Consider the following 25694-nt stretch of genomic DNA (forward strand, 5'->3'; position numbering starts at 1 on the left):
GAAGTCAGGCGGCGTCAAATCGGGCGAACGCGGTGGCCAGTCCAAATTACCACTTTTCGACATCAAACGGCCCGGAAACAATTTCTTCAGAAAATCGATTGTTATGCGACTTGTGTGCGGTGGAGCGCCGTCTTGTTGAAACCAGAACTGCCTCATACGCTTTCGACGAATAATTGGCATCACAAAATTGGTCATCATGTCGCGATAACGCTCCTGGTTGATGGTAACAGCATGGCCATTTGGGATGTTCTTGGGGACCTCTCAAAACTGGCTCGTACGGCAGCGATATTCTCGTCCGATCGCCTTGGTCGACTTTTATTTGGCCTCTTCGGATTAGAAAGAGCCTCACCAGTCGTAAATTTTTCGTATAAACGCTTAATGGTGTTCTTAGAAGGCGCACTTTTCACATTTTTTAATTTTTTAAAAGCACGTTGAGTTTTCACAATTGATTTGTTCTGTTGAATGTAAATTTCAACTATTTCAGAGCGCTCGCGTGGCGTGTATTGTTCCATGGTAAAAATCTGCTTGGACTGACGCTTCAAACGCGGTATGTCATTAAGCGATCTGGCATCTCTGTCAAAAGTTATGGCGTCGTCAGATGGGTCCGTCGAATATGGGCAACCCTGTACATTACCGTGGTTATTGAAAAAAAGCTTTAAGCTCCGATTAAAAAGAACATTTTTTTATGAGATTAGGTGATAGGCCAATATTAAAGTCATAACTATTTTGTATGGAAATTGAATTATGAATCATAAGCTGTGGTAATTTTTTTTTCAAAAATAATTATGATTTTAATAATTCACAAATAAGTGGAGACTATTGGGTGTATCTCAAAACCCATTTTTTAAAGTTGTAAAGTTGTAAAGCGGACAAAAGCCCCACCAATTTTTTTTCGAATAACACCATAAATCTTGTTTTAAAACCTTTTGAAGCATAGGTCATAACAGAACAAATTTTAAAAATATATATATTAGATAATAGCGTAAAATTTATTGCTGCCCGCAGTAGAAATCCCACATTTTTTATTACTCAGAAAATGACAAAAGGCGATTATAATAATGTACAGTTTTAAATTAAACGCAGCCTCGACAACATGTTCCCCGGAATAAACGTTTCTGTACGGCTGTTGCTCCAGGTTTTTCTTGTGACGCATTTAGCAAAATCTGGTAATTGGCATAAACAGAAGTGTTGGATCTTTCGGGATTCGTATTCAGTTTTTACATGACACCCATTTTAATGTGTTGCAGGATATTCGTTATGTTCATTGGATGAGGAATGCACCTAGTCTTGACCATTGTCCCCATCTATGGAATATAATCGAGGAAAGGGGACTCACGAGTTCCGTGCATCAAATGCTGAGGCAAAGAATATGCAGTCCTGACCCTGATCCACTTAACATATATTCCCGGCAGAGTTACATCTGCTGCCCGAAGCCAGCTTACCTCCTGCCAAATAACATGACTTGCGGACAGGGCCCGCCTGATTTCCGATTTACTGACAGCAAGGAGGCATTCTCTAACCAGTTTCCCTGGATGGCTCTGCTCATATATCGGAATATCCTGACCTGGAAGCCGTCCCCTAACTCTGTTTGTGAGGGCTCACTGATCAACAACCGATACGTTCTGACAGCAGCACATTGTGTGGTCAGTGGGTGGACGATTTATTCGGACTTAGTGCTCAAGAGTGTGCGGTTGGGCGAGCATGACATCACCACCAATCCCGACTGCACTATACAAATTAATGGAAGGAAGACGTGCGCTCCTCCGCATCTGGAAATCGACGTGGAAAATATTATTGTGCATCCAGCATTCGGAAGCACCAGTAAATTCCAAAACGACATCGCCTTGCTGCGACTTGAAATGCCAGTACGGTGAGTAATGCCTAATTCCATTGCTTGAATTAATTAAACAAAGATTTTACTTTTTCAGCTACACGAAGGAAATCAGACCTATATGTGTTCTGGGCGGTATTCACTACTTTAGTAATTCAAGACTAGAACTAGCCGGCTGGGGGAAAATGAAAACCAACGTTACCCCTACTGTATTGATGAAAAATATGGTCAAGAGTTCGAGTACCTGTCCAATAATGTATCGAGACTTTAATTTTTGGACACAGTTTTGTGCTCTGGATAAAAGAGACCCCTGTGGGGTCACCTCCGGCGGGGTACTAATGGCCACCAAGGGACGTGGCTTCGAAGAATTCACATATGTAGCCGGCATCTCCTCTTATGGACATATACATTGCGGCTATCCAGAAGTCTTCACAAAAATTGGACCTTTTGTAGGTTGGATAAAGAGGCAATTAGGGCCTTAAACAAATTTATAGACTGTAAAAAATGTAAAAATAAAGTTAAACTTATAATGTTATTGTAAAACTTTTCTGTGCTCAATGGTATGCTACGGACATACAAAATTTGTAATTCAATTTGTAAGCAAATATAATTAATGGTAAAATAAAAAAAAATCCACTCATACGATTAGGAGTAAATGCATGTTTATTTGAAACATATTAGGAATATTATTATTTATATGGTCCTTGAAAAACTTGGGCTCATGCGCATAAAATATGGCCAACATTTCAAGTCCACAGCTTTTTAAGGTGAACAAAATGTATTCAAATGATGCTGATACTTAAAGGGTTCAAAATTGTCGATTTCTCCACGTTTTGACGTTTGACCTAATCAATATAACACAGTGCAACATGGTAACAGTAGAACCTTATTAGTTATGCGTGTAGCTCTGGCATTTTACTTTAAGCTAATTTAATGGATTAAAATTACGAAAAAGAAAAAAAAACAACATTTATAAATCGATCATATATCTAATTTTAAGCGTATATACATATATGTTTAAAATAAATGTATGTCGATTTTTTCACCAAGTCGTAGATCTCACGATAATGTGTCTATATTCTATGTAAAATTGGGTTTCGTTGATTTTTTTTTATAAACAATGTATGTAAATTTAATCGAAATCATAGTAAAAACAGGTAGAAGTATACATATCATGAATTGCTTGATTGCAGAACCGTGAAGCTAAAAGGGATAACGGTAAATCAAAAAAAACAAGAAGAAAGCAAACTTCGGCAAGCCGAAGTTAATATACCCTTGCAGCTATTGCATTAATTAAATACTTTTGAAAACATTTAAATTATGATTTACTTGAGTATGTGCTAAAAAAAAACATTGAAACTATGATGATTTGCAGCTCAATTATTAGATAGTTATTTTTATATATTTTTATTATTTCTATGGGAGCTATATGCTATAGACGTCCGATTTTGATAAAATTTATACCATAATTCTGAAATAATTAAACATTGCTATAGGTCGAAGAACTAAACAAAAAATTAAAAAACAGAAAAGTTATAATTTTTTTTCATTTATTTTTCCGATTGTTCCTATGGGAGCTATATGCTATAGTCGTCCGATTTTGATGAAATTAAAACCGTAATTCTGAAATATTAAACCATTACTATATCTCGAAGAACTAAACTATATGCTATAGTCGTCCGATCCGGCTCGTTCCGAATTATATACTACCTGCAATAGAAAGACAACTTTTGGGAAAGTTTCATGCAGATAGCTTTAAAACTGAGAGACTAGTTTGCATATAAACGGACGGACAGACGGACGGACAGACGGACAGACGGACGGACAGACGGACATGGCTAGATCGACTCTACTAGTGATGCTGATCAAGAATATATATACTTTATAGGGTCGGAAACGTCTCCTTCACTGCGTTGCAAACTTCTGACTGAAATTATAATACCCTCTGCAAGGGTATAAAAACAGCAAAGTTATAAGTTTTTTTTATTTTTTCCCGATTGTTCCTATGTGAGCTATATGATATAGTCGTCCGATTTTGATGAAATTTAAACCGATATTCTGAAATATTAAACCATTACTAAATGTCGAAGAACTAAAAAAAAAAATTAAAAAACAGCAAAGTTATAAGTTTTTTTTATTTTTTTCCGATTGTTCCTATGGGAGCTATATGATATAGTCGTCCGATTTTGATGAAATTTAAACCGATATTCTGAAATATTAAACCATTACTAAATGTCGAAGAACTAAACAAAAAATTAAAAAACAGCAAAGTTATAATTTTTTTCATTTATTTTTCCGATTGTTCCTATGGGAGCTATATACTATAGTCGTCCGATTTTGATAAAATTTAAACCATAATTCTGAAATATTAAACCATTACTAAATGTTGAAGAACTAAAAAAAATTAAAAAACAGCAAAGTTATAATTTTTTTTCATTTATTTTTCCGATTGTTCCTATGGGAGCTATATGCTATAGTCGTCCGATCCGGCTCGTTCCGACTTATATACTACCTGCAATAGAAAGACAACTTTTGGGAAAGTTTCATGCAGATAGCTTTAAAACTGAGAGACTAGTTTGCATATAAACGGACGGACAGACGGACAGACGGACGGACTGACGGACGGACAGACGGACAGACGGACATGGCTAGATCGACTCTACTAGTGATGCTGATTAAAATATATATATACTTTATAGGGTCGGAAACGTCTCCTTCACTGCGTTGCAAACTTCTGACTGAAATTATAATACCCTCTGCAAGGGTATAAAAAGTTTATGATAATGTAGCCTTCAAATTTTTTATAACTAGAACAAACATATAAAACTACTTCGTCATAAAGTAAAGTCAGCAAACGCTCCTCCGGATGTTTACTCAATGGATATTATTTGTGATTAGTTTTTATACCCTTGCAGAGGGTATTATAATTTCAGTCAGAAGTTTGCAACGCAGTGAAGGAGACGTTTCCGACCCTATAAAGTATATATATTATATAGAGTCGATCTAGCCATGTCCGTCCGTCTGTCCGTCCGTTTAGATGCAAACTAGTCTCTCAGTTTTAAAGCTATCTGCATGAAACTTTCCCAAAAGTTGTCTTTCTATTGCAGGTAGTATATAAGTCGGAATGAGCCGGATCGGACGATTATAGCATATAGCTCCCATAGGAACAATCGGAAAAATAAATGAAAAAAAATTATAACTTTGCTGTTTTTTAATTTTTTTGTTTAGTTCTTCGACATATAGTAATGGTAAAATATTTCCGATTTACGGTTTAAATTTCATCAAAATCGGACGACTATAGCATATAGCTCCCATAGGAACAATCGGAAAACTAAATGAAAAAAATTATAACTTCGCTGTTTTTTAATTTTTTGTTTAGTTCTTCGATATAGTTTAATATTTTAATATTTCAGAATTACGGTTTAAATTTCATCAAAATCTATAGCATATAGCTCCCATAGGAACAATCGGAAAAATAAATGAAAAAAACAAAAAAAAATTTTTTATTTAGTTTTTTGACATATAGCAATGTTTAATTATTTCAGAATTATGGTATAATTTTTTTTTTAAATCGGACGTCTATAGCATATAGCTCCCATAGAAATAATAAAAATATATAAAATAACTATCTAATAATTGAGCTGCAAATCATCATAGTTTCAATGTTTTTCAGCACATACTCAAGTAAATCATAATTTAAATGTTTTCAAAAGTATTTAATTAATGCAATAGCTGCAAGGGTATATGAACTTCGGCTTGCCGAAGTTTGCTTTCCTTCTTGTTTTTTTTATTACTGTGCCAGTTTTGACGAGGAAATTAAAAATCTATATTTGGAGAAAACAATAGTGCACTGGACGAATTTATACAAATATTTATACCTTAAGGGTATAAAGATCAAAGAACAAATAATAATTAACTAATTTATTTTAATTTTTGTATTTCCAGAAATTATTTACTTAAAAATTGAAAACGCAACTTGGTAATTTGATTATTTATTTATATAAAGCTTAAGGCTGAAAACTAAAAGCCAACTAGTAACTATGGCATTTGTTGAGTTTTTAAGCAAATACGTTTTTTTTATAATATTTGGTAGTAATTGGACTCAAATTAAGTGTGTAGTACAAAAAAGTTGTTTTCAATTATTTGGTCTTTCCAGGAATTCTTAATCTCCATATTAGCAACCCAATAGTTAGAAAGGCAATCTTAAGCTTACCAACGGATTAACACTAGTGAAACAATTTCAGTTTTTCCTTACAAGTTATGTAGATTTTATTGCCACAAAAACACGCTACAACACATCGACTAACTGCATCCTGGAAAAGGTTCGGTTCGATTTTTGCGCAAAACGAACTGAATCTTGCGGTTCATATCCTCGTTATAAATGGCTTTGCACTTCTCAAAGTTGATGCGACGACGCACCTGAAACACCATAAATTATATATAAATAATATAATGTTACAATAAATGTAGAATCTTACCTGGTAGGGCTTCTCATAGAAACGAGTGCGGCGGAATTGGTCGAGGAGCTCTTCTTTGCCCAACACTCGATTTAGCAACCTACACGCCTCCTCCACATTGTTGTTTTGCACGAGGACGGTGCGGGCCAGGAATTGTACGTGCCTCATTTGTGCAATCCAATTTTATTTCATTAAATCGTAACTTAATAAATATTTATTGAATAACCAATTTCGGAAACAGTGTGACCAATCGAAAAGGCCGAAACAGCTGACGAAAAACCCTTGGCAGGGCTGGTGAATATTGGCCGCGTTCACCAGAACATGATCACTGACCAGTGCTGAATAACTAATCACTGAACAAGTTTTTCTGCTCCGCCACCTTTAAAGTAATCGACTTTGAAACAGTCAGTTTCTTTGTATGTCACAAAAAAATTGCATTTAAAATGTTTATGTGTTTTAATAATTTGCATTTTTCTATATATGCGTACAAATAGCAGAAGTCCAAAGAAACTTTGAGATAGCTTTCTCCATATAATATGAACGTTTTTATTTTGAAATAGGTGATCTGGCTCGAACAAACATTAAATAATATACAACTTTGACTGATTACAAATACAGTGTCTCTTACTTGTCCCAACGCTGCTTGGCTGTTTTTACGTCTTTTAAAAGTTGTAAGATTATTTTTAAACAGGTCTTGCAGTCACAGTTCCTATCCACGATTTAGGTCTGTATAATTTAATGTATTTTTCGTCTTGTCCCCCTGGTCACACTGTTCTTGAATTTTCTTCCTAGCGTGGCGGCCATAGTAAGCTGTTGAAAAGTGTTCGAAGTGAATTAAAATTGTTGTAAAAGTGTAACCTCACGGAACCCAGCTGCTAAAGTGCCCATTTTGCTTTAGACACTACACGACACGCGGAAAAGGTGAGTTTCGGTGGGTTAACTATAATTCCACCTGATTTTGCCCATTTCGCTTTGCATTGTGCAAATGTGTGAGTGTGCGTGTGCGTGTGCACTTGGTAGACACTTCCTTTTCGCTTGATTCTCGTTTTTCCCGTTAAGTAATCAGCGATAATTGATTTCGGCCAAAGATTTCGCTTCGTTTTTTGGCCTTAGTTTTGCAAAATCGATGGCTCTCTGGATTTGCGCCTCCTCTTTGTTCAAACGAATTATTCTGACGCAGCGTCTTGCGCGGCACATGTTGGTACCCATACAAACGCACCAAAGGTGTGTATATGTGTGCTCGACTTTCTTTGGTAAAACTATAATTGATTTACCCATTGATTTAGCTTAAATCAATAGCAGTTTGCATTTATTTCCATTTTATTTTCGAGTCCCTGCCCTTTCCCCTTTGTCTGGTACTCTTTCCCGTTTTTCTTTATCACGCTCTTCGCTTTGCGGTCGCCGTTCGCATGCCAGGGCTGCATCGTGTGACGAAAATTTCTAGAAACTGTGTGTATGTGTGAGTACGCTAAACCGTGGAAGAAGCGGTGGAGGGGAGAAAAGAGAGTGTCAGCTGCTCGCCGTATTGAAATAGGAAAAAGTTCTAGAAATCGTCGAGAAAACGTCGCAGTTATTTTCGCAAAACACATGGCGGCGGGCCGACCTTGAAACCCGGGCTCTAGCTTCCGGTAATTCCTCACCCCCTTTCGACCGCCCACATGCAGTGAGAAAAAACTGTGCCAAAATCAAGACAGCTGTACAAATCAATAAAGATGGTCAAGCCAAAAGATTCAGAAAATCTAAATGAAAACCGGTAAATGCTTAGACTAGCCTATCAATCAGCAAAAAAAAAGGAGGTCGATAAAACGCAAAATATGAAGAATATGTCGATTATAGTTTGTTTAAAAAGCATTTCTAACTCTACTTAAAAATGCCATAGAAACAATAAAACAAATTTTGGTTTCTTGCATTTTTTGTGATCTATCAAAATATGTTAATATAATCTATCTATCTTATCTATTTTTACCCGATATTTATTAAATCCAGTTGACTCTGGCTTTAATTAAGCAATACATTCTTAAAAATATTGTTTGCAAAACCACTGTAGTGGTTGAAATCTTTAGTTTGTTTTAGTTTTAAAAGTGTTGCAATCGAAAGCAATTGTTTTTTATTTCAATTAGTCTTGTTTTCTGCTAAAGTCTGGTAGTAATTTCCTCCCACCTGCTTCTACTTGCAGTAAACAGCCAACAAAATGGTCAAGGAGACTGGATACTATGACCTGCTGGGCGTGAAGCCCAACGCCACACCCGACGAGCTGAAGAAGGCTTACCGGAAGCTGGCCCTCAAGTACCATCCCGACAAGAATCCCAACGAGGGCGAGAAGTTCAAGGCCATCTCGCAGGCGTACGAGGTGCTGTCCGATGCGGACAAGCGACAGGTGTACGACGATGGCGGCGAGGCGGCCATCAAGAAGGGAGGTGCCGACTCCGGGGACTTCCGCAATCCGATGGACTTCTTTGAGAAGTTCTTCGGCGCCGGCTTCGGTGGTGGCGGCGGTGGACGGCGGCGCGAGAGACGTGGCAAGGATGTGGTGCACCAGATGTCCGTGCAGCTGGAGGAGCTGTACAATGGAGCCACCCGAAAGCTGCAGCTGCAGAAGAACGTGATCTGCGACAAGTGCGAGGGACGCGGCGGCAAGAAGGGCAGCATTGAGAAGTGCATGCAGTGCCGGGGCAATGGTGTGGAGACCCGGGTCCAGCAGATCGCCCCCGGCATCATGCAGCACATTGAACAGGTGTGCCGCAAGTGCTCGGGAACGGGCGAAACCATCCAGGAGAAGGACCGCTGCAAGCACTGCCTTGGTCGGAAAACGGTGCGGGAACGCAAGGTCCTCGAAGTGCACATTGAGAAGGGAATGCGGGACGGTCAGAAGATCGTGTTCACGGGCGAAGGCGATCACGAGCCGGAATCTCAGCCGGGCGATATTATTATCCTGCTGGACGAGAAGGAGCACGCGACGTTTGCGCACGCCGGCCAGGATCTGATGATGAAGATGCCGCTGCAGCTGGTCGAGGCCCTCTGCGGATTCCAGCGAATCGTCAAAACCCTGGACGATCGCGATCTTATTGTGTCCACCCAGCCCGGCGAGGTCATTAGGCACGAGATGACCAAGTGCATTGCCGAGGAGGGCATGCCCATCTTCAAGAACCCCATGGAGAAGGGCACGCTGATCATTCAGTTCGAGGTTATCTTTCCGGAGGTGATGAATCCGTCGGTGGTGCCCACGCTCAAACAGTGCCTTCCGCCGGCGCCGGAGGTTGACATTCCAATCGATGCAGAGCAGACGGTTTTGGTGAGTTTCGGGAGTCTGGAATATGGTTAATCAGCCCCTAGACTAATAGAATCTATAGTCAATATTATGGCATTGCTAATTTGACGATTGTCTTTTATTCCGCAGGAGGATTTCGATCCCAAGCAACGCCGCCAGCAACACCAGCGCATGGCCTACGATGAGGACGATGGCGGCTATCAGGATGGCCCTCGCGTCCAGCAGTGCACATCGAGTTAAGCGCCCCCGCTGCGTGTTGCAACCCCGGACACACACACGCCCCTAATAATACCCCATTCAACCAGCAGTAATAATATGTAAACCAGCTCCCGGAACACTGTAACTGCGCTTGCAATGGCCGAAGAACTCCCAAATGCACCCAAACACACCATTCAACACACACTAGGAGACCCAACCAATCGAGATCTAAAGTTATTTCATGCAAGCTACGATATTTAGGTATAAATCAAAGGAACTTATCAGATATATGCACTATGTCTATAACGCGTGGTTGTTTGAAAACCAATGGGACATTTTTCTTTTCGTTTATGTTGCGTTGGATTGTCAAAGAATCGAAACGAATACTGAAACTAAACTGAAATGGAAAATCAGCCGCCACTAGAACCGTATCTAAAGTCCGCGCCAGCGAACACGTCTAGGAACAAGTTTAAGTTATTTAATTCCAGCATAAATAAAAGCGTTAGTTTAAACGGATATAACAAATAAATAATTAATACACAATTTCAACTCAATCGCTGTACTTTGTTCTTTCCATACATCCAGTTTCACCTACCCCAGTTATCTGGTTGATTTCATTATCACTGCACTGTCATCTGGGGTGTGAATCACTTGCCTAATGCCAATTTCAGATATCTAGCATATAGCAGCCGTTAAAGTGCCTGGCGTGATTAATATAAATGACTGTCATTTCTGGGTACACTATATAAAATGCTATCTGGGATAAGTAGGAGATGAAAAGCAAATGAGCGTAACTTTGAACCCTTAAAAGTAGAGGGAGAGGGATCAGTTTTGATAATCTTTGTTTTTAATGCTGGGAGTTCAGTTTTTTATGACAAATTCTCTGAACTTCATCCTAGTTTTGCTGTCAAGTTATTATGTTTATAATCTTGCATGTCCAATTACGTCTAGTTTGCGTTGGATTGTCAAAGATTTGAAACAAAAACCCTACAACAGGCAGAAAATTACTTATATGACATGGGACCACTTTTGTAATCTTTATTTTTAATGCAGGGAATTCAATGTTTTATAATTTATCTGCAAGATTTTGAATATATAATCTTGCCTGTCCAAATGCGTATAGATTGCGCTGAATTCTCAAACGATCAATCCAAATACCCGAAAAGAACTTATATAAAACATGATTCACTTTTAAAATTTCTTGTAAATTTATTTACAAAATTTCAATGTTAAATCTACAAACAAAATGTTGTAGAAGCTAGTAACTAATGTGCGAAATTTCGGAGTGCAGCCACGACTCCAGTGCCGTAGATCAGCTTCTCCTCCACTCGCTGCCAAGACTCCTGCTGCTTCAGGGAAACACTGCGCAGCGCTTTTACCAATTCCGGAGTATCCGTCAAGCCGAGACCGTGAGATCGCAGGAAGACACTCAAATAGGATTGGGCCAGCTCAAAGTTCCGATTGGTGGCGAACATAAACTCTACGAGTTTGAGGAACTGTAGCATGGCGAGAAGGGTTCCTCCAGCCTCCGGGTGCAGGGATTTGATCTCAAAGTCCACCATCGAGGGACCCAGTTGCGTCAAGTGGGCCACAGCAGGAGCGAACTCTTGTGTATCAGAAGTTTCCTCCAGCAGCTGTCCAAAGGCAGTAAGATTGTTAAGCGTCGAAGCCTTTCGGATTCGCGAGTTGGCCTCCTCCGTTTGTCCATTCTGCACATCGAAGCGCAGTTCTAGTCCCGAAACAGTGGGCAGGAAAAATGGAGCCTGCTTGGGAGCCTTTGGTGGCGCCTTGGGTTTATTGCGTTGCTTGATCAGCTCCAAATCCAATAGATTTTGCCAACGAGATGCAGCCAGACCGGACAGCGTTATTAAATCCTCGGACAGCTGAATTGGAGTTATATACTTGGCATCGATTAACTCCCCTAGTTTCGTCTCATCCTCTTCGTCAATTTCTAGCTCCTGCATGCCGTCTTCCAATTCCATGGCATCGCACACGTTGGTGGGTAATCCTACATAAGGAGCCGCCTCCAAGGGATCGATGGAGCGCAGGGATACCTGATTGAATAGCGTCTTGTTGGCCCACAGGTAAATGCCCAGAAGGCCAACATGAGCGGTGGCCAGGAAATCGCCATTGGGCGACATGCTCAGCGATACGCAGGGCGTCTCCACCCGGAAGTGATCCACCATGTAAGAGGAGGGTATGTCCCACACCTTGATCGTCGAGTCCATGGCGGCAGTGATCAGCCAGCGACTGTCCGGACTGAAGGCCAGGTCATTCAGCTTGGCCGTGTGGCCGACGAACTTGCGGACAATCACTCGCGTATGCATGTCCACCACAAACACCTTGAAGGTCTCCAAGCCAATGGCCACCATGGAGCTCTCGCGGTGCTGTCGCATAAGGGCAATACCATCCGCCAGGCGCAGCACGGCCAGGGGCTTGTCAACCGACGAATTAAATGAATTAATTCCTTTAAAGGACCAGAACTTGAGCAGACCCTCCGAACAGCCAGAGATGACGGTCTGATTAAGATTGTCGGTGGCCAAGCCGCGCACTGCCATCTTGTGACCCGGAGAACCATAGCTAGCTCGATGAATGCCGGACTGGATATTGAAGCGCTCGATGTCGCCACTGCTGTAGCCGATGATCACGAAGTTGCCACAATGCGACAGCACAATGCACGTGGTCTCGCTCTGGAAGTTTGTGCGGTTGCTGTTCTGGAACTGCTGCGGCACCAGACGGTGCTCACCCATGCGGTTTTTGTCGAACGACCAGGTGGTCGTCTGAATGACGCCCGCATGGATGGCGGCAATGTTGTCCCACTCCTTCTCGCGGGCAATGTCCGATGTGAACTCCAGGATGGGCGGCATACCGAACTTGTCATACTGGAAGCGATCTGCAAGGAATAATTCTCTATGAAAAAGAAACTCTCAACAGAAGATTTAACAATTGACGTACTCTTCTTTTTTGTGGCCTTTTGATTGTAGGTTGCCCTGCCCATGCTCTTGTTCAGCGACTCGGAGATGGTGGAGAACACTCTCATTGTGCTGTCCTCGCCGGAGGAGAGGATGGACACTCCCGAGCTGCCGTGGTAGCGGATGCAGAGCGGTGGCTTCGTGTGCCCCTCGCGGATCCTCAGCTGTCTGGCCCCACCATCCGGCATGTCGAAGACGAACATCTTCATGGAGTTGTCCGGCGAGGTGGTGAAAACCACGGGCTCGCTGGGCAGGCAAATGGCCGTGGTCACCGGCTCCTCGTGCGCTTGCAGCTGACCGGCCAACTTGCGTTCCTCCAGATTCCAGAAGGCCATGTAACCATTGCTGCAAGCGGACACAAGAATGGGTGGGCCATCGGTGCGGAAGGAAAGGCTGGTGACCTGTCCCCAGTCCTGCTGGAAGCTCATCAGCACCTCGTCAAACTTAAGGTTGAGCAGGATGATGGTTCCATCGCCGTGGCCCACGGCCACCACGTCCAAAGCAGGAGACGGCTCAATGCAGGTTATTCTGCTCTCGTGATGGCTCAAAGTGCACACCACACTGTTCTTCTTAATGTTCAGGATCTTCAATTGACCCTGCTGTGAGCCCAGCACAATTTTGTTGATGTACGTGGGTGGATGGGTTACCGCGGTGATCTGGAACTCCTCGGTGCGGAAGGGCACCTCCAGATAGACATCCTCGGTGGGTATATTCCACACTTTCAGCACATTGTCGCGATCAATGGCAATCAAATTGGAGCCGAAAGGCAGCAGAAGGTGGACATCCTTCTGATGACCGCGGTAAATGTGCCGGATGTGTTTGCCCGCCCGCCAGGCGTAGATGCACTTGTTGCTCGCCGAGTACGTGTGCAGGCGATCCGTGGCCAAGGCCGTGATCTCGTCCGGATGCAGGCCGCTGACGTGCAGCAGCCGGAAATGGTTGGCGGTGTACACCTGGAAGGATCTGCCGATGCAGGTGATCAGCAAGGTGTCTCGGCGGCGCTGAATGTAACGGGTGACCGCCGGAACCTGGTTGCTCACGTAGCCGAGGGCCCGATTCCGCCGGAAGATGCAGCTGCTCTCCTTGAACACGGATGCCCGTTCCGCTGGCTCCTCCGACTCCGCCTTTTCCTCCGTCCGCAGGTGTGTCATCGTATCGTCTTATTTGTCCCCTTTTCCTTGATTTTCTGTAAGGAATTGAACGATCTCACATGCCAAAAACTGTTTACGGGCGAAACACGTGTGGAACAGTGTGACCGCAGCTTGAACGGGTGAAAAATACCACGTTAAATTAAATTAAAAGTTTTAATGAGGGTATTTGAATTCTAGTTGTGAAAAAAGTGTTGAGTAGTGGCGCGAAAAGATTTCAGCAGCATTCTTAAAATTAATTATAAATTATACAAAATTCAACTTGCTAAAATTTTAGCAGTTCAGCAACCCAGTGGGTGCTGTAAGTTTTTAGTATATTTTTGCTTTATACCCAATCAATACGATGCAAAAAAAACTCAATTTCAAAATAATTTTTTAAATATTGATCACTTGTTGAGTAATTCACTCAAAAAATAATTATTAAGTTGTGATTTTTATTATTTCTCTTATAATAATTACGGTCATTTAAAAAATCCTTGAGAAACTACTTATAGTTTTTTAATTATAAAAAAAAATGTATAGCTGATGGCTGACATTTATGTATGTTATTAAAAAAAGAATTTACAAAAATGTCAAAGTTTTTTAAAATGTAATAAAAACAGTGAGTAAACATTTTTTGACCCCGTTTGCTTAAACTATGAGTCCAACTAAAATTTAAAACAATTTGAAAATTAATGAAAAAGTCCCTGGAATTAAGGTTGAAAAATGTTACTAAAACTAATAAGTTTTGGAAGTGCGCCAATTGCTGCCATTTTTTTCTTTTAATGGCGAAGCTCCTGGTGTGGAAAACAAAACCCCATCACTTCTGACATCTGAACTGAACACGACGATTCGTAGTCAATCCTTTTCATTAACTCGTAATCCGTTAACAGCCTAAACAAAGTTCCAGAATCATCAGCTTTCGTTAGGCATATGCGATGAACTTCCCAAAATTGGTTTAAAAATATATGGAAATAAGAAATGTTCAATCATAGAAGTTTTGTTGCTTTTATAGCACATTATCTTATTTATTTAACAAAGCATTTTTTTATAAATAAAACTCTTGTGAACAGTTTGTTTGTGTTGCGCTGTCGTAACATACATAAACACCTATAACGTTTAACATACAAAGTTTACAAAGTGTTTCGATGCGGTAAGCTTCGATTTTTGAATTTATTCTTGCAGTTAACATATGTGTATTTTTTATTTAAATTAAAATTACAGCTATTTGTAGTCTTTCGCTTTCCTCGTAAATAAACATAAATAAAATATATGTATATATTTGATATAAACATTGAAACACGATGTCTTGCCGTTTTCATCGATTTATTCTTCGTCGTCTGATCCTTATTTTTTTTGACACTGAAATCCTTACCAGCCCCTAAAAATTTCAGTTGGGTTTTTTTTGGTTAAATGTTTATGCAATTAGCATGAAAATTGACTGCTTGGTATGTGTAGACATTTATCAAACATTTTATACAAGTTGCGAAAGTAATTAACATTCATAAGTAATTCATATGTTGTTGTTGCTGCTGATGTGGTTGTTGCTCTCGTTTTTGAGATTTATTCTTGTTGATTTCGCTGTAGGTTGTGGAAATGTGAATCGGATATATTTGCTGGTCTTAGTTCAAGGCATTCAATTCGCCGGAATTGGCCAAAGGATAATCCAGTTCACCCATTCGTGCGGCCGGTCGTCGTGGCCGGTTAAACTAAAAAGCAAAGAACGAGGTAAATATTATGAACATTAATTCAGTTTTAGTTTTATATGAAACCCTATATTTTTATAATCATTATTGGTTATTTTGTAATATAATTATATGAATTTTAAACTACTTTCCATGCAGTTTTTTATTTGAAACACCTTTTTTCTGAAATGTCAAAATTTTGTTGTGTGTAGCACTCAAAAATGTTTCACACTTACCCATGATCTCATGATTTTGTAGAGCACCTGACGGGCGGGATAGTCATTAAAGTCGGCCTCGGGCGCCACCGCAACCTGTTCATTCGGCGCCAACATGGGCAGCAGTCCACTTGGACGCACGTAGTCCTGCTCCTGGCCTCCGGAAGCTGTCTCGCCCATTCCCATTCCCGTCCCCACTCCAGTTCCAGACCCGGATCCGGCGCTCAGGGAGCGCTTGCCATGACCGCCGTAGCACACATGGCCGTAGGCCTGGCATCCCTCTGCAAAATGATTGAAAAGTTAATTAGTCGAGTGGTGTTGCCCGAATTTATGAGCTATAAAGAATAAAGATATGTTTAAAACCCACGCCTGAATTTTAAAATGGTCTTTATACCTTAAAATGTAATTGGCAGGTTTCTACAAAATTATAGATTTTAGGATTATAGATACTCCTGGCATTTAGCTAGTCTCTACGATTAAAAACTAATACATTTGAAACACATTTTCAAAACACTTGCCTAAACATAAACTGGTCTAAGATTTCCCATTTTAGGCTTTAATAACTGTCTAAGATTAAAGAAAATCGTTTATGAAAAATGTATTGTTCATAGCTCTGTTTTCGAATTTATATCCATTTGGGTGGTGGTTAATTATTAAATTTAGTAATCGACAGCAAAAATGGCTGAAAAGGCTGTCTCGGTAACTAATCGATATTTGGGATCTCCCCCATCTTACTTAAAGTTCTTTCCGATGCGTGTGCATTTCCCAACGCACCACCCACAATATTTTTCCCATTACTGGGAGATAGACTACTCCTGTGGATTTCGTTACTGCCAAAATCTTTAATCGCTCGCCAATGCTCAAGAGAGACATCCGGCGATAACCATTTGACCCCGTGACGGTTCAGATTCGTTTTGTTTGCTTGCCTGGCTGTGTGTGAACAAACTTTTGACTTTCTGCTGTTTTTGAATTTCCGCCCACACAGGCAAACATAAATTTCCCTGTTGCACACTTGGGAGTTGTCCTTGACATACGCAGGATTTAAATATTGGAAGGAGGCGGGGCGGACTTTCCTAAGCTGATGGGTTTCTGTAATGTGAAGGACTTTCGTTCTTTAACAGCAACCATGTCGAATATAAGAGTCCCCTAGTCAATGCTATCCATTTATTTTTAAAAGTTAAAGCAATTTTTGATTAGATTATTTAAGTTTTTTTAGCCTACGTACAATTTTTAAATATAAACCTAAAAATGGTTTTTACCTTTAGACAAACTTGCACTAAAAATAGCTATCAATAAGTCTCACAATTTTTTTAGAATTCCATAACAAGGGAATAACATTTATAGCATTTACAGAGTATCTGTCAATTTGCTATTCGACTGCTTAGAAAACTGTCCATGTAATCGCTTGGGGAGCTCTAAATAAGTTAGCTTGGCAAGCATCTTAAATGCCGTTTCAAAGGCAATCAAATCAAGAACTTTTGCTAATAGAGTGAATGGGAAAACAGATGGCTCTGATGGCAGCGGATGACTTGAAGTCACCACTCCTTGAGCCACTCGACATTCACTATTAATAATTTCAAGGAAATGTTGTCGCACATGGCTCGTGTATCTGAGATAGTTGCAACTTGCAAGGGAAATGGAAATGGCTCCCCATTTGCCCCATTTCCACAACCCTCTGCCACTATTTGAACGCCCTTGTTGTTGCCATTTAACGTTCCCGCAGCTGGAAAAACAAAGAAGCCCGTTTGTTTGCGTTGCATTAAACTGCAACAATTGATGCTGCATCGTTTGGGGGCGGGTGTGCGGAAATCGAGCATGACGCCCATTTATGGCTTTGTTTTTCGCGCTCAAATTTAATGAATATTTCATGGCTAGTTCACCTGCATACTTGCAATGAGAAAGCTTTAAAGGTGTTGATGTGGGGGCACAGGCACCCAAGGGAAAACATTGTTGATTAAATCCAATCAAACGATAATAAGTTACAATAATAACTAAAAACCTTATACAAAAGTGCAACAATCTGTATTGCAAAAAAAATAAAAGGAAATTCTATAAACAAGTATCAAAAGCAAAGTTAAATCGTATTTAATTATAACCTTAAAATTAAACAAAAATAACATAGAAATTCTTTTTCACACATCAAATTTATATCAACCCTGTATATATCGAAAAAAAATAACCTTTGCTATTTTAGAGACTTTTAAATTTTAAACGTAAATCGTTTTTTACATATTCGTATTATTTTTGATAATTACTAGCTTATTTGTTTCGGTGGAAATAAAATATTTTCTATGACCGTAAAAAATTGATTGACTGAGAATACTGATCTGCGTTAAATAATTTGGCAGTTGTACTTACTTTTCGCTTGGCTCTGTTGCGCGGCCAGGACCACGGTGCAGATGACGACCAGCAGTAAAGAAATTGTGGATTTCATGTTACCTGCAAGTAAGGAGCGGAGACAAAGGGATGAGCACCTGTTGAAGTCTGGCACTGACAATGTGGCTTTTGGCTGGGGGCGCCCCACTAATTAGGAAATCCGAGCACAGCGCTGCGAGCGAGTTGAAATCAAATCTGAAAGTCCAGATGCAGTTAAGGAGCTAATCCGGGGCCGAGAAAACTTTTGAACTATGATTGATGTAACGCCCACACGAACACTAAGACAATTAGACTGTGCGTGTGTACGTGTGTGACCTGAGGGCCAAAGGTCGAAGTTCCACAAACATTTGTTTATTACGTGCTTTGAATTTCTTAAGTGTTGCGGACATCTAGCCGAAGAAAATTTATGGATATAAGATAATACATTTAATTGGCTGGGACCTACATGAATTTCCCACTAAATTTCAGTTTACGTGTGGGCCTAGGACCGAAATTAAACCGATTAAAATTTGCCGACAGCTGATGCTCCTTTCTCCCATCAATCATACGACATGTGTTCGCAATTAAGTACATTATACGAAACCGAACTTGTTTGAGTGTTACATTTACACAAAGTGGATCAAGTATAGCTAATATTTAAAATATCATAAAGGACAATCAATAGTATTCACTAGTTTCGATTCCAAACATCTAATATGGATTATTTGAATTTTAACATTTGAGATCATTTGTAATTACTTAGCTACAACTTCACGATTATCTGGCTTTTAAAACAAAGGTTATAACAGCTGATGATGGGAATACCCATCAATCATACGCCATGTTATTCCCTTGAAATTTGTTATTAAGAACCAAACCTGGTCGCGTGTCGCTTTCGACTGCAGTTTGAATAACTCACCTTAATCAGACTGATTAGCTGAACTGGGCTTTGTGCAATTTATACGGCAGTTTTCTTTGTTTTTTTTGCTTGTTACAGGGATTATCAGCACTAATTTAAAACAATTTTTTTTCGCTAGATGGCTACTATATAATCACAGATATGGTTGTGGCGGATGTTTTGCCAATTCGAATTTGATATGGCAATTCCACCAGCCGAATTCCTGAGCGCGATTTCACATTTTCAAGCTCCCGCCAGCGACTGAGGCCGATCTATACAGTCGCTCGATCTTTATGCCACATCGGGAATCTGCGCCCCGTTGATAAACGGCGATCTCTTCCGTAATCTTCGCTCAATCCATGACACGCGCTCCCACACATTTCCAATTTTCCCCTCCGATCACTGGACTATTTTCAGACACTGGTCGGGCTAAATTTATGACCGGCCGATAAGTGAAAATTAATATGTAGAGCGCCACCAGTGCCAGACCAGTAAAAATCAACACTGCAAACGCACCCACGCAGTGCGAAAACAATAACAGCGTTCTCATTACCCGAGAAAATATATAATAATTGTTTACCGAGGCGCAGGGCCGTGCCAGCACTCGACCCTTGGGCTTATCAATTTTCCCAGCTATTTAGTTGTGATAATAGTGCCTTAATGAGCTATTGCTGCCACAACTCTTGCTAAACACGGCCACTAATACCCGTTCCGAGGCCCGTAAATGGCGAGCATCGAAAACTTTCCACAGGTGCAAGCGTTCTCTTTAATCTTACACTTAAAAAATGAATCTCCTCTTAAAATAAAATACAATAATAAAAATGTTAGGCAAAGAGCTTCATTACAATGGAATAATTTCCTATAAATTGTATGGTTTTTTAAAATGATGATTTACGTTTCAAAATGTTTTAATTATAATCTTCGCTTTGATCATCAACTAATATTTTATTTTATTCTATTTGTAATCACCTTAGTGTACTTTCCTTAGAAACTTTTCTTTTTATAAACCTTTTTTTTTTAATAGATTATAACATTTTTTGTAAGTGAAATGCCGAATGCAAAGTTCACGAGCAGCTGGCCGATCAGTTTCCGTGTGAAATTCTCTAATCACAAGCTGATAATTCACGCAAAGACAACACAAACAGCTTTGAACCAGGTCACCCAATGAAAGCGTGCCTTTGGCACAAATCATTTCAAATCGGATCAGATCAGATTCAGTACAATCGGCAAAAGATTAATTAGGCTAAGTCAAGTGGAAAAGGACGTAAAGTTAAATCAAATTAAAAGCGACATCAAGTTAGGTCAAGAGTTTGTGCGATTTTCCGCGGTTTAGCAAAGTCTGCAGCCAAGTTAAAAGTTGAATGCAGTAATCTTGTGGAAAGTTGCATCCAAGGTATGTTGACTTAAAGGTGAAGTTGGCAGATGGAAAACTGTTACATTTAAAAATGTATTTATAAAATAAAGATTTCCCCAAAAATATATTTCTATGAACATATAGAAGAGTTTGATTTTCAAAAATGTCTTGTTTTTGTTGTAAAAAAAATTATACATTTAAAATATTCCTCCTATAATTCAATTAGCTGACTATCAAAATAGGCTTGGATTTGTTTAGTTCTTTACGACCAGGCATATAATTTAATTGCATCCCATGTGGGTCGCCAGAATTTTTACTCTGAATGCAAAGATTCTTCAAGGGTAAACGCTTTAATCGAGTTAAAGTCCCTTGCAAAGTTCTGATGTCCAACAGCAACAAGTTGTCTAAAATTCGCATCTGTCCTTTTCTTAGCTTAGGATAATTCGTGATTTATACGGCTGCTTGTAGAAATGTCTTGAATTTTAATATCTTACAACTTTGTGTGTATTTCTTACAGCGATTTAAAGTTTCAACTTTGGCAATGGGGGCGCCTAGCCAGCAGCGTTTAAGTGGGAGTTATTAAAAATAAATCAAAGCGGATAAGGAAGTAGGAAGTAGACAGACCCCTCCCACAGAGACTGAAGACTGAAGTCTCCACAATACTGGTTTCTAATCTAACTTGATTCAATTAGATTAGACAAATAAACAAAAACGGCAAAAGCCAAACCTTCCCTGAGGGCTTTCGGAAATTAGTTGATCAAGACAATTAAAGTAAGCAAATGTTAATAAGAAAGGCTGAATATTTTGGGTGTACTTAGCTATTTACAATACACTCTTAATTTTTTCCTTTGTACAATTTAACTTTTATTTAGAACTATGTTAGTATGTTAGTGAGTTAAAATTAATTTTAAATTATTTTTTTAAATTTCAATATACAAAAAAGTTATGTTAATTTATGAGGGCCGTGATATAAATAGCATAAATTAAATAACATTTTTAAAAATGAACACATGTACAGAAAATAACGCTTAAGAGGTGGATGAGTCCATTACCCAATTTCTAGCACTCCTAATGCCCTACAAGAAGTGCCTTTAATTTATTATTGTATATGATATCTTAGTTTACAAAATAAAATCAAAACAAATTAAAGACTGAGAATTTGCTATAATTTTGGCATAACTTTATAATATTTTGAAAATATTATTGCAATGCCGTTCTGATTTTTTGACAATCTAACACAAATGTTTATCACTTTCTGAGGCGAAACCTACTTGTTGTTGGGTGGTAGGCTGCTGTCCGAAACAAATGTCCTTGTCTTTCGTCCTGGTCCTCGTCCTCGTCCTTGCCGGATGGTTTCGCTGTGCTGCCGCTGCTGCTGTTCGACTGCAAGTCAGAGTTCTTTTGGTGCCGCCAAAGGAAAATCGGACAGCTTTATAGCTGCAACACCAGCTCCTGGTTGTGAGAGTGTGTGCGTGATGGTGTGCGTGATGGTGTGCGTGAGCCAGCGGGTGTGTGCGTGGGCCAGAGTAAGTGCGACCAATCAGAAGCGAGCGAAATGCCGAGCGGTTCCCGAAGCGTTTTGCCCAGAAGTATGCAGCGATATTTTTGGTCGCTCGAAAATTCATTTTATGCGTGGGTGCAAACGGCTAGCAATAAAATTGGGCGAAATGGGGCGGTAAGTTCGCTTCAGGGTGAACGTCAAATTAGCAGCGCGCTCAGATTTATTTGCTCGACCCTGCCTGGGCCAGCGGATATGAATGAATGAACATCATTGGCAGTCACAAGTGGCTGCTGACGTAGTTGCCAAAATCCCCTGTTTTGACCCAATGCATTCTCCCCTTTAATACCTTCCCCGTTGCCTCCAACCTGCCCCCAAAAATCCGCTTGTAACTTAATTAGGCCTAAATCCAATTCACTGAATCCCCACGCTCAGAACTTACAGATTCTCTTTGAGGTCGCCATGCATTTTAATTTTATTTATATCTGTGGGTAAAAGTTGACCCCAAGAAACTATATAATAATATATACAAATTTATAAGTTCCAAACAGTAAGTTATTTTAGACACTAACAGAATGAAGGCTTAAGCCTCTTTATTTATTTGAATAAGAGTGTAAACGTTTTAATGCAAATTATTTGGAATGAGTAAGTCGCTCTTATACTTAGAAAAGCAAGTAGATTGTCCTGTCACAGCAGCTGTAAATTTATACATTGAACAAATAAAATTATATTAAACATTTGTTTAATTACTGTTATTAATGCAAGAACAATTCGGTTTAGGTTTTTAATACAAGTTTTTAAGCATTCCGCTCGTTCAGCATTTAGTGAATAGAATAGATTTTTAAAAAATATTAGTGATTTACTCAGAAATTTTAAGTTTTCCCCTGGGTAATCAAATCTCGCTTGCATATCAACAGGGCGAGCAAATTGATTCGCTAATGACTTGTTTACAACAATTGCCACCTCCACCTCCGATTCCATGTCCATCCGGTGTAATCTGTCCGGTTGAATGCGATTTAGCTTCTGTTTAGCCTGTTGCTACAGTGAATATACCTACACCCATACCGCCAATCTCCCCCGCAGCTTATCGCTTTGCACCAAAAACAAATTAGCCGATAAGCAGCTGACGGTGCCCAACACACGGCCATCAAAATATTTGACAACAAATACAGGAGCATATAGTATTGATGAGTTTGCCCATAGATGATCATCTGAAAATGAGAAACCCTTATCAGCGAGCTGCATCATCTGTCCGACCTTTGACCCTTGCCTATATTTCTCATAAAAACAAGCTCTTTGGAAGAGTCGGGAAAGCCCTAGACTAGGAAGTTGTTATGTCTATTTAATTATAATAATTTGCTTCGGGATATGCGATACATTCTTGAACGTATTTAAACACTACTTAAATGAACATAATCATAATGTTATAAATAAATATTTACAAAGAAAAATATTAACAAACTAAATGTATGCAATTGCTAAAAAAACTGATTGAGTGGTACTAGGATTATACCATTAATAGTAACCGACCAACATTCAGTGAACGTTACTCAGCAATAATACTTTTGCCATGGTAATTGTGTTCTAATTTAGTACTTGAAAACACGTTTGTGGACCAATGCCTATAAAATGGTTAAGTAAATTGGCAGCAGCATCAGTTACTGAGAAACCAACAAGCTCAAACAATCAAATCAACATGAAGTTCCTTATCTGCTTGGCTTTCTGCATTGCCGCCGCCCAGGCTGGTTATATCGCTTCTCCAGTGGCGACTTATGCTGCAGCTCCGGCTTATGCCACCGCCTACTCCGCTGCTGCTCCTTTGGCCTACACCGCTCCTGTGGCCACCTATGCCGCTCCTGCCTACTCCTCCTACTCCGCTCCGGTGTACAGAGCTCCGGTCTATACCGCTCCGGTGGCCACCTATGCCGCAGGTCCCGCTTTCGCCGCCCCCATCACCACCTACGCTGCTCCAGCCGTGGTCAGCTCATTCCTGAAGAAGAAATAAGCCGGACTTGTCTGCATTGCAAATTGATCCGACCAAATGATATGATAAAAAATGTTTCCTTTAAATAAAATATAAAAACAAAAACAATTAAAGCTTTGGTACACATTTCTTGGTGGGAGTGGGTGCACTTACAGCAGTTTCATAAGTCATCATATTCATTGCTCAGCATTACCTTTCTTAATTATGGTCGTTTTCGATGCCTAGAAAAAAAAAACTCCACAAAAAGGGGACTTATAGAAAATGGTATGAAGGAGTGTATCAAAAAATCATACCACAATTTATCTTCTGTGTTTAGCTTTTTGGTTGTGCATAAAAAAGATCGCAAAATCAATTGTTGGGTTTCTTGAAATGTTTATTTGTTTCTTCCAAATGTAATTTGTACCTTTGATACAGGATCAGAAAAGGCAAAAAAACAAGTTATATAGTGCTGATTTTTGGTTGCAACATATTTCAGGGACACTGGCGTTTGACAATTTTTAAATTGGCAAAGGAAACCTTACTTTCTAAATTCTTAACAAATAACTTAAGAATGTTTGCAAAAGGAGTTGAAGATGTTTGGTTACCGCAGAGCATGTATACTTAGAAGTTTTAACAGCTCTTCATGGAAGTCATTCTGAACATAATTGTCGCAGAATTGAATATATGATGATAAGTAAGCGGTGCCAAAAACATTAACTGCGTTTGTCTCCAACAAATTTCTTTGAAACTCCCCTTGTTTATTTGATAAAAAAAAGTAAGTAATTATGCAATTAAAAGATGTGCTTTCAGAACCATATTTTATTAAAAAAAAAACAAATGTCTATTTTCTTAAGACTAGTCGTCACTACATTGAAATATTAATTGCATTTTTACGTATGTCGATATGTTCAAGATAATAGATATTTAAATATTTGGAACAATACCACTCAGTGACGAAAGATAAGAAGATCAATAGTCAAAAGAAAAGAGTAATCCATTTGATACGCCGCTGGCTGGTAATAACCGAGGCACAGCTTCCGCGTTCAACGAACATTACCCAACGAGAAATCTCAATGCGGACACAATTGTGTTCTAATTATGATTTTTTAATTCGGAAACGAAACCCGTTTGACAGTGTGTTGGTGACAATTGTGCTATAAAATGGCTAAGTAAAGTTGGCAAGAGCATCAGTTACTGACAAACCAAGAAACCCAAACAACCAAATCAACATGAAGTTCCTCATCTGCTTGGCTCTTTGCATTGCCGCCGCCCAGGCTGGTTATATCGCTTCCCCAGTGGCCACTTATGCCGCCACTTACTCCGCAGCTGCTCCTTTGGCCTATACCGCACCTGTGGCCACCTATGCCGCTCCTGCCTACTCCACCTATGCCGCCGCCGCTCCTGCCTACACCGCCTACAGTGCTCCAGCTTATACCGCTCCGGTGACCACCTATGCCGCCAGTCCCGCCTTCGCCGCCCCCATCACCACCTACGCTGCTCCGGCTGTGGTCAGCTCCTTCCTGAAGAAGAAGTAAACGAGTCTCGACTGCTGTACTTATTGACACAGTAAAACGATTTAATTGAGAACAATAAAAAGACATTCAAATCAAATTACTTTAATTGATTCTCGTTTTTCTTACTATATCAGTGGGTTCTCTAACCACGGATCCAATTGAATTCTTTTGTAAGTGGCATCCAAATATATACGATAGTCTTGCATACTTTCCGGCGAAAGTATAATCGAATATTTTGGCGTTGACGGAAGTTATATTTTTTGTTTGCCTTTGTTTCGTTAGCGTTTGGTGTCAAAATCTAATTTAATTAATGTTAGCATTCATTTTAAACACCCTGCTTTCAAAGTATAGATAATGAA

At 39.8% G+C, this 25694-nt stretch overlaps 7 protein-coding genes across 10 annotated transcripts; 4 read left to right on the forward strand and 3 right to left on the reverse strand.

Annotated features, from left to right (window-relative positions):
* The first annotated feature begins 644 nt into the window (after positions 1–644).
* LOC128257543 (spaetzle-processing enzyme-like) lies at positions 645–2394 on the forward strand. Its single transcript, XM_052988597.1, has 4 exons — positions 645–761; positions 1084–1166; positions 1248–1870; positions 1929–2394. The coding sequence occupies exons 3-4, from the start codon at positions 1269–1271 to the stop codon at positions 2311–2313; spliced, it is 987 nt and encodes a 328-aa protein (XP_052844557.1). The 5' UTR covers positions 645–761; positions 1084–1166; positions 1248–1268; the 3' UTR covers positions 2314–2394.
* A 3700-nt stretch (positions 2395–6094) lies between these two features.
* On the reverse strand, positions 6095–6580 carry LOC128264088 (28S ribosomal protein S21, mitochondrial). The gene is made up of 2 exons (XM_052999423.1): positions 6310–6580; positions 6095–6250 (listed from the first exon to the last, which is right to left on the reverse strand). Exons 1-2 carry the CDS (start codon positions 6454–6456, stop codon positions 6134–6136), a joined length of 264 nt encoding a protein of 87 aa, XP_052855383.1. The 5' UTR covers positions 6457–6580; the 3' UTR covers positions 6095–6133.
* A 468-nt stretch (positions 6581–7048) lies between these two features.
* Positions 7049–10308, forward strand: LOC128264081 (dnaJ homolog subfamily A member 4). 2 transcript variants are annotated; one of them, XM_052999399.1, is made up of 3 exons: positions 7049–7209; positions 8465–9580; positions 9686–10308. In XM_052999399.1, the coding sequence occupies exons 2-3, from the start codon at positions 8480–8482 to the stop codon at positions 9794–9796; spliced, it is 1212 nt and encodes a 403-aa protein (XP_052855359.1). In that variant the 5' UTR covers positions 7049–7209; positions 8465–8479; the 3' UTR covers positions 9797–10308. The 2 variants fall into 2 exon arrangements, with proteins under 2 accessions (XP_052855359.1, XP_052855369.1); XM_052999409.1 differs by lacking the exon at positions 7049–7209 and adding an exon at positions 7851–8041.
* A 668-nt stretch (positions 10309–10976) lies between these two features.
* LOC128259273 (WD repeat-containing protein 36) lies at positions 10977–13987 on the reverse strand. Its single transcript, XM_052991571.1, has 2 exons — positions 12710–13987; positions 10977–12647 (listed from the first exon to the last, which is right to left on the reverse strand). Exons 1-2 carry the CDS (start codon positions 13875–13877, stop codon positions 11020–11022), a joined length of 2796 nt encoding a protein of 931 aa, XP_052847531.1. The 5' UTR covers positions 13878–13987; the 3' UTR covers positions 10977–11019.
* An 855-nt stretch (positions 13988–14842) lies between these two features.
* Positions 14843–21771, reverse strand: LOC128259280 (neuropeptide CCHamide-2). 3 transcript variants are annotated; one of them, XM_052991592.1, is made up of 4 exons: positions 21632–21771; positions 18112–18192; positions 15775–16034; positions 14843–15562 (listed from the first exon to the last, which is right to left on the reverse strand). In XM_052991592.1, the coding sequence occupies exons 2-4, from the start codon at positions 18185–18187 to the stop codon at positions 15476–15478; spliced, it is 423 nt and encodes a 140-aa protein (XP_052847552.1). In that variant the 5' UTR covers positions 18188–18192; positions 21632–21771; the 3' UTR covers positions 14843–15475. The 3 variants fall into 3 exon arrangements, with proteins under 3 accessions (XP_052847552.1, XP_052847544.1, XP_052847558.1); XM_052991584.1 differs by lacking the exon at positions 21632–21771 and adding an exon at positions 19028–19298; XM_052991598.1 differs by lacking the exon at positions 21632–21771 and adding an exon at positions 18868–18889.
* Positions 21772–23418: 1647 nt separating this feature from the next.
* LOC128263779 (cuticle protein 16.5-like) lies at positions 23419–23944 on the forward strand. The gene has a single exon (XM_052998979.1). It carries the CDS (start codon positions 23477–23479, stop codon positions 23861–23863), a length of 387 nt encoding a protein of 128 aa, XP_052854939.1. The 5' UTR covers positions 23419–23476; the 3' UTR covers positions 23864–23944.
* Positions 23945–24904: 960 nt separating this feature from the next.
* On the forward strand, positions 24905–25578 carry LOC128263784 (cuticle protein 16.5). Its single transcript, XM_052998992.1, has one exon. The coding sequence runs from the start codon at positions 25051–25053 to the stop codon at positions 25354–25356; it is 306 nt and encodes a 101-aa protein (XP_052854952.1). The 5' UTR covers positions 24905–25050; the 3' UTR covers positions 25357–25578.
* The last annotated feature ends 116 nt before the right edge of the window (positions 25579–25694 follow it).

Source organism: Drosophila gunungcola, chromosome 3R (genome assembly GCF_025200985.1).
Source record: "Drosophila gunungcola strain Sukarami chromosome 3R, Dgunungcola_SK_2, whole genome shotgun sequence".
Taxonomy (NCBI): Eukaryota; Metazoa; Arthropoda; class Insecta; order Diptera; family Drosophilidae; genus Drosophila; species Drosophila gunungcola.

What these genes read in the sequence shown, in the direction of transcription:
- LOC128264081 (XM_052999399.1), top strand. Translation starts at nt 8,480, where the DNA reads ATGGTCAAGGAGACTGGATACTATGACCTGCTGGGCGTGAAGCCCAAC. An exon ending in ATGCAGAGCAGACGGTTTTG is followed by an intron (nt 9,581 to 9,685) that starts GTGAGTTTCGGG and finishes TTTATTCCGCAG; the next exon opens with GAGGATTTCGATCCCAAGCA.
- LOC128263779 (XM_052998979.1), top strand. Translation starts at nt 23,477, where the DNA reads ATGCCTATAAAATGGTTAAGTAAATTGGCAGCAGCATCAGTTACTGAG.
- LOC128259280 (XM_052991592.1), bottom strand. Translation starts at nt 18,187, where the DNA reads ATGAAATCCACAATTTCTTTACTGCTGGTCGTCATCTGCACCGTGGTC. An exon ending in GCAACAGAGCCAAGCGAAAA is followed by an intron (nt 16,035 to 18,111) that starts GTAAGTACAACT and finishes ATCATTTTGCAG; the next exon opens with AGGGATGCCAGGCCTACGGC. An exon ending in ACAAAATCATGAGATCATGG is followed by an intron (nt 15,563 to 15,774) that starts GTAAGTGTGAAA and finishes TTTGCTTTTTAG; the next exon opens with TTTAACCGGCCACGACGACC.
- LOC128257543 (XM_052988597.1), top strand. Translation starts at nt 1,269, where the DNA reads ATGAGGAATGCACCTAGTCTTGACCATTGTCCCCATCTATGGAATATA. An exon ending in CGACTTGAAATGCCAGTACG is followed by an intron (nt 1,871 to 1,928) that starts GTGAGTAATGCC and finishes TTACTTTTTCAG; the next exon opens with CTACACGAAGGAAATCAGAC.
- LOC128264088 (XM_052999423.1), bottom strand. Translation starts at nt 6,456, where the DNA reads ATGAGGCACGTACAATTCCTGGCCCGCACCGTCCTCGTGCAAAACAAC. An exon ending in TCTATGAGAAGCCCTACCAG is followed by an intron (nt 6,251 to 6,309) that starts GTAAGATTCTAC and finishes ATGGTGTTTCAG; the next exon opens with GTGCGTCGTCGCATCAACTT.
- LOC128259273 (XM_052991571.1), bottom strand. Translation starts at nt 13,877, where the DNA reads ATGACACACCTGCGGACGGAGGAAAAGGCGGAGTCGGAGGAGCCAGCG. An exon ending in AAAGGCCACAAAAAAGAAGA is followed by an intron (nt 12,648 to 12,709) that starts GTACGTCAATTG and finishes TATTCCTTGCAG; the next exon opens with ATCGCTTCCAGTATGACAAG.
- LOC128263784 (XM_052998992.1), top strand. Translation starts at nt 25,051, where the DNA reads ATGAAGTTCCTCATCTGCTTGGCTCTTTGCATTGCCGCCGCCCAGGCT.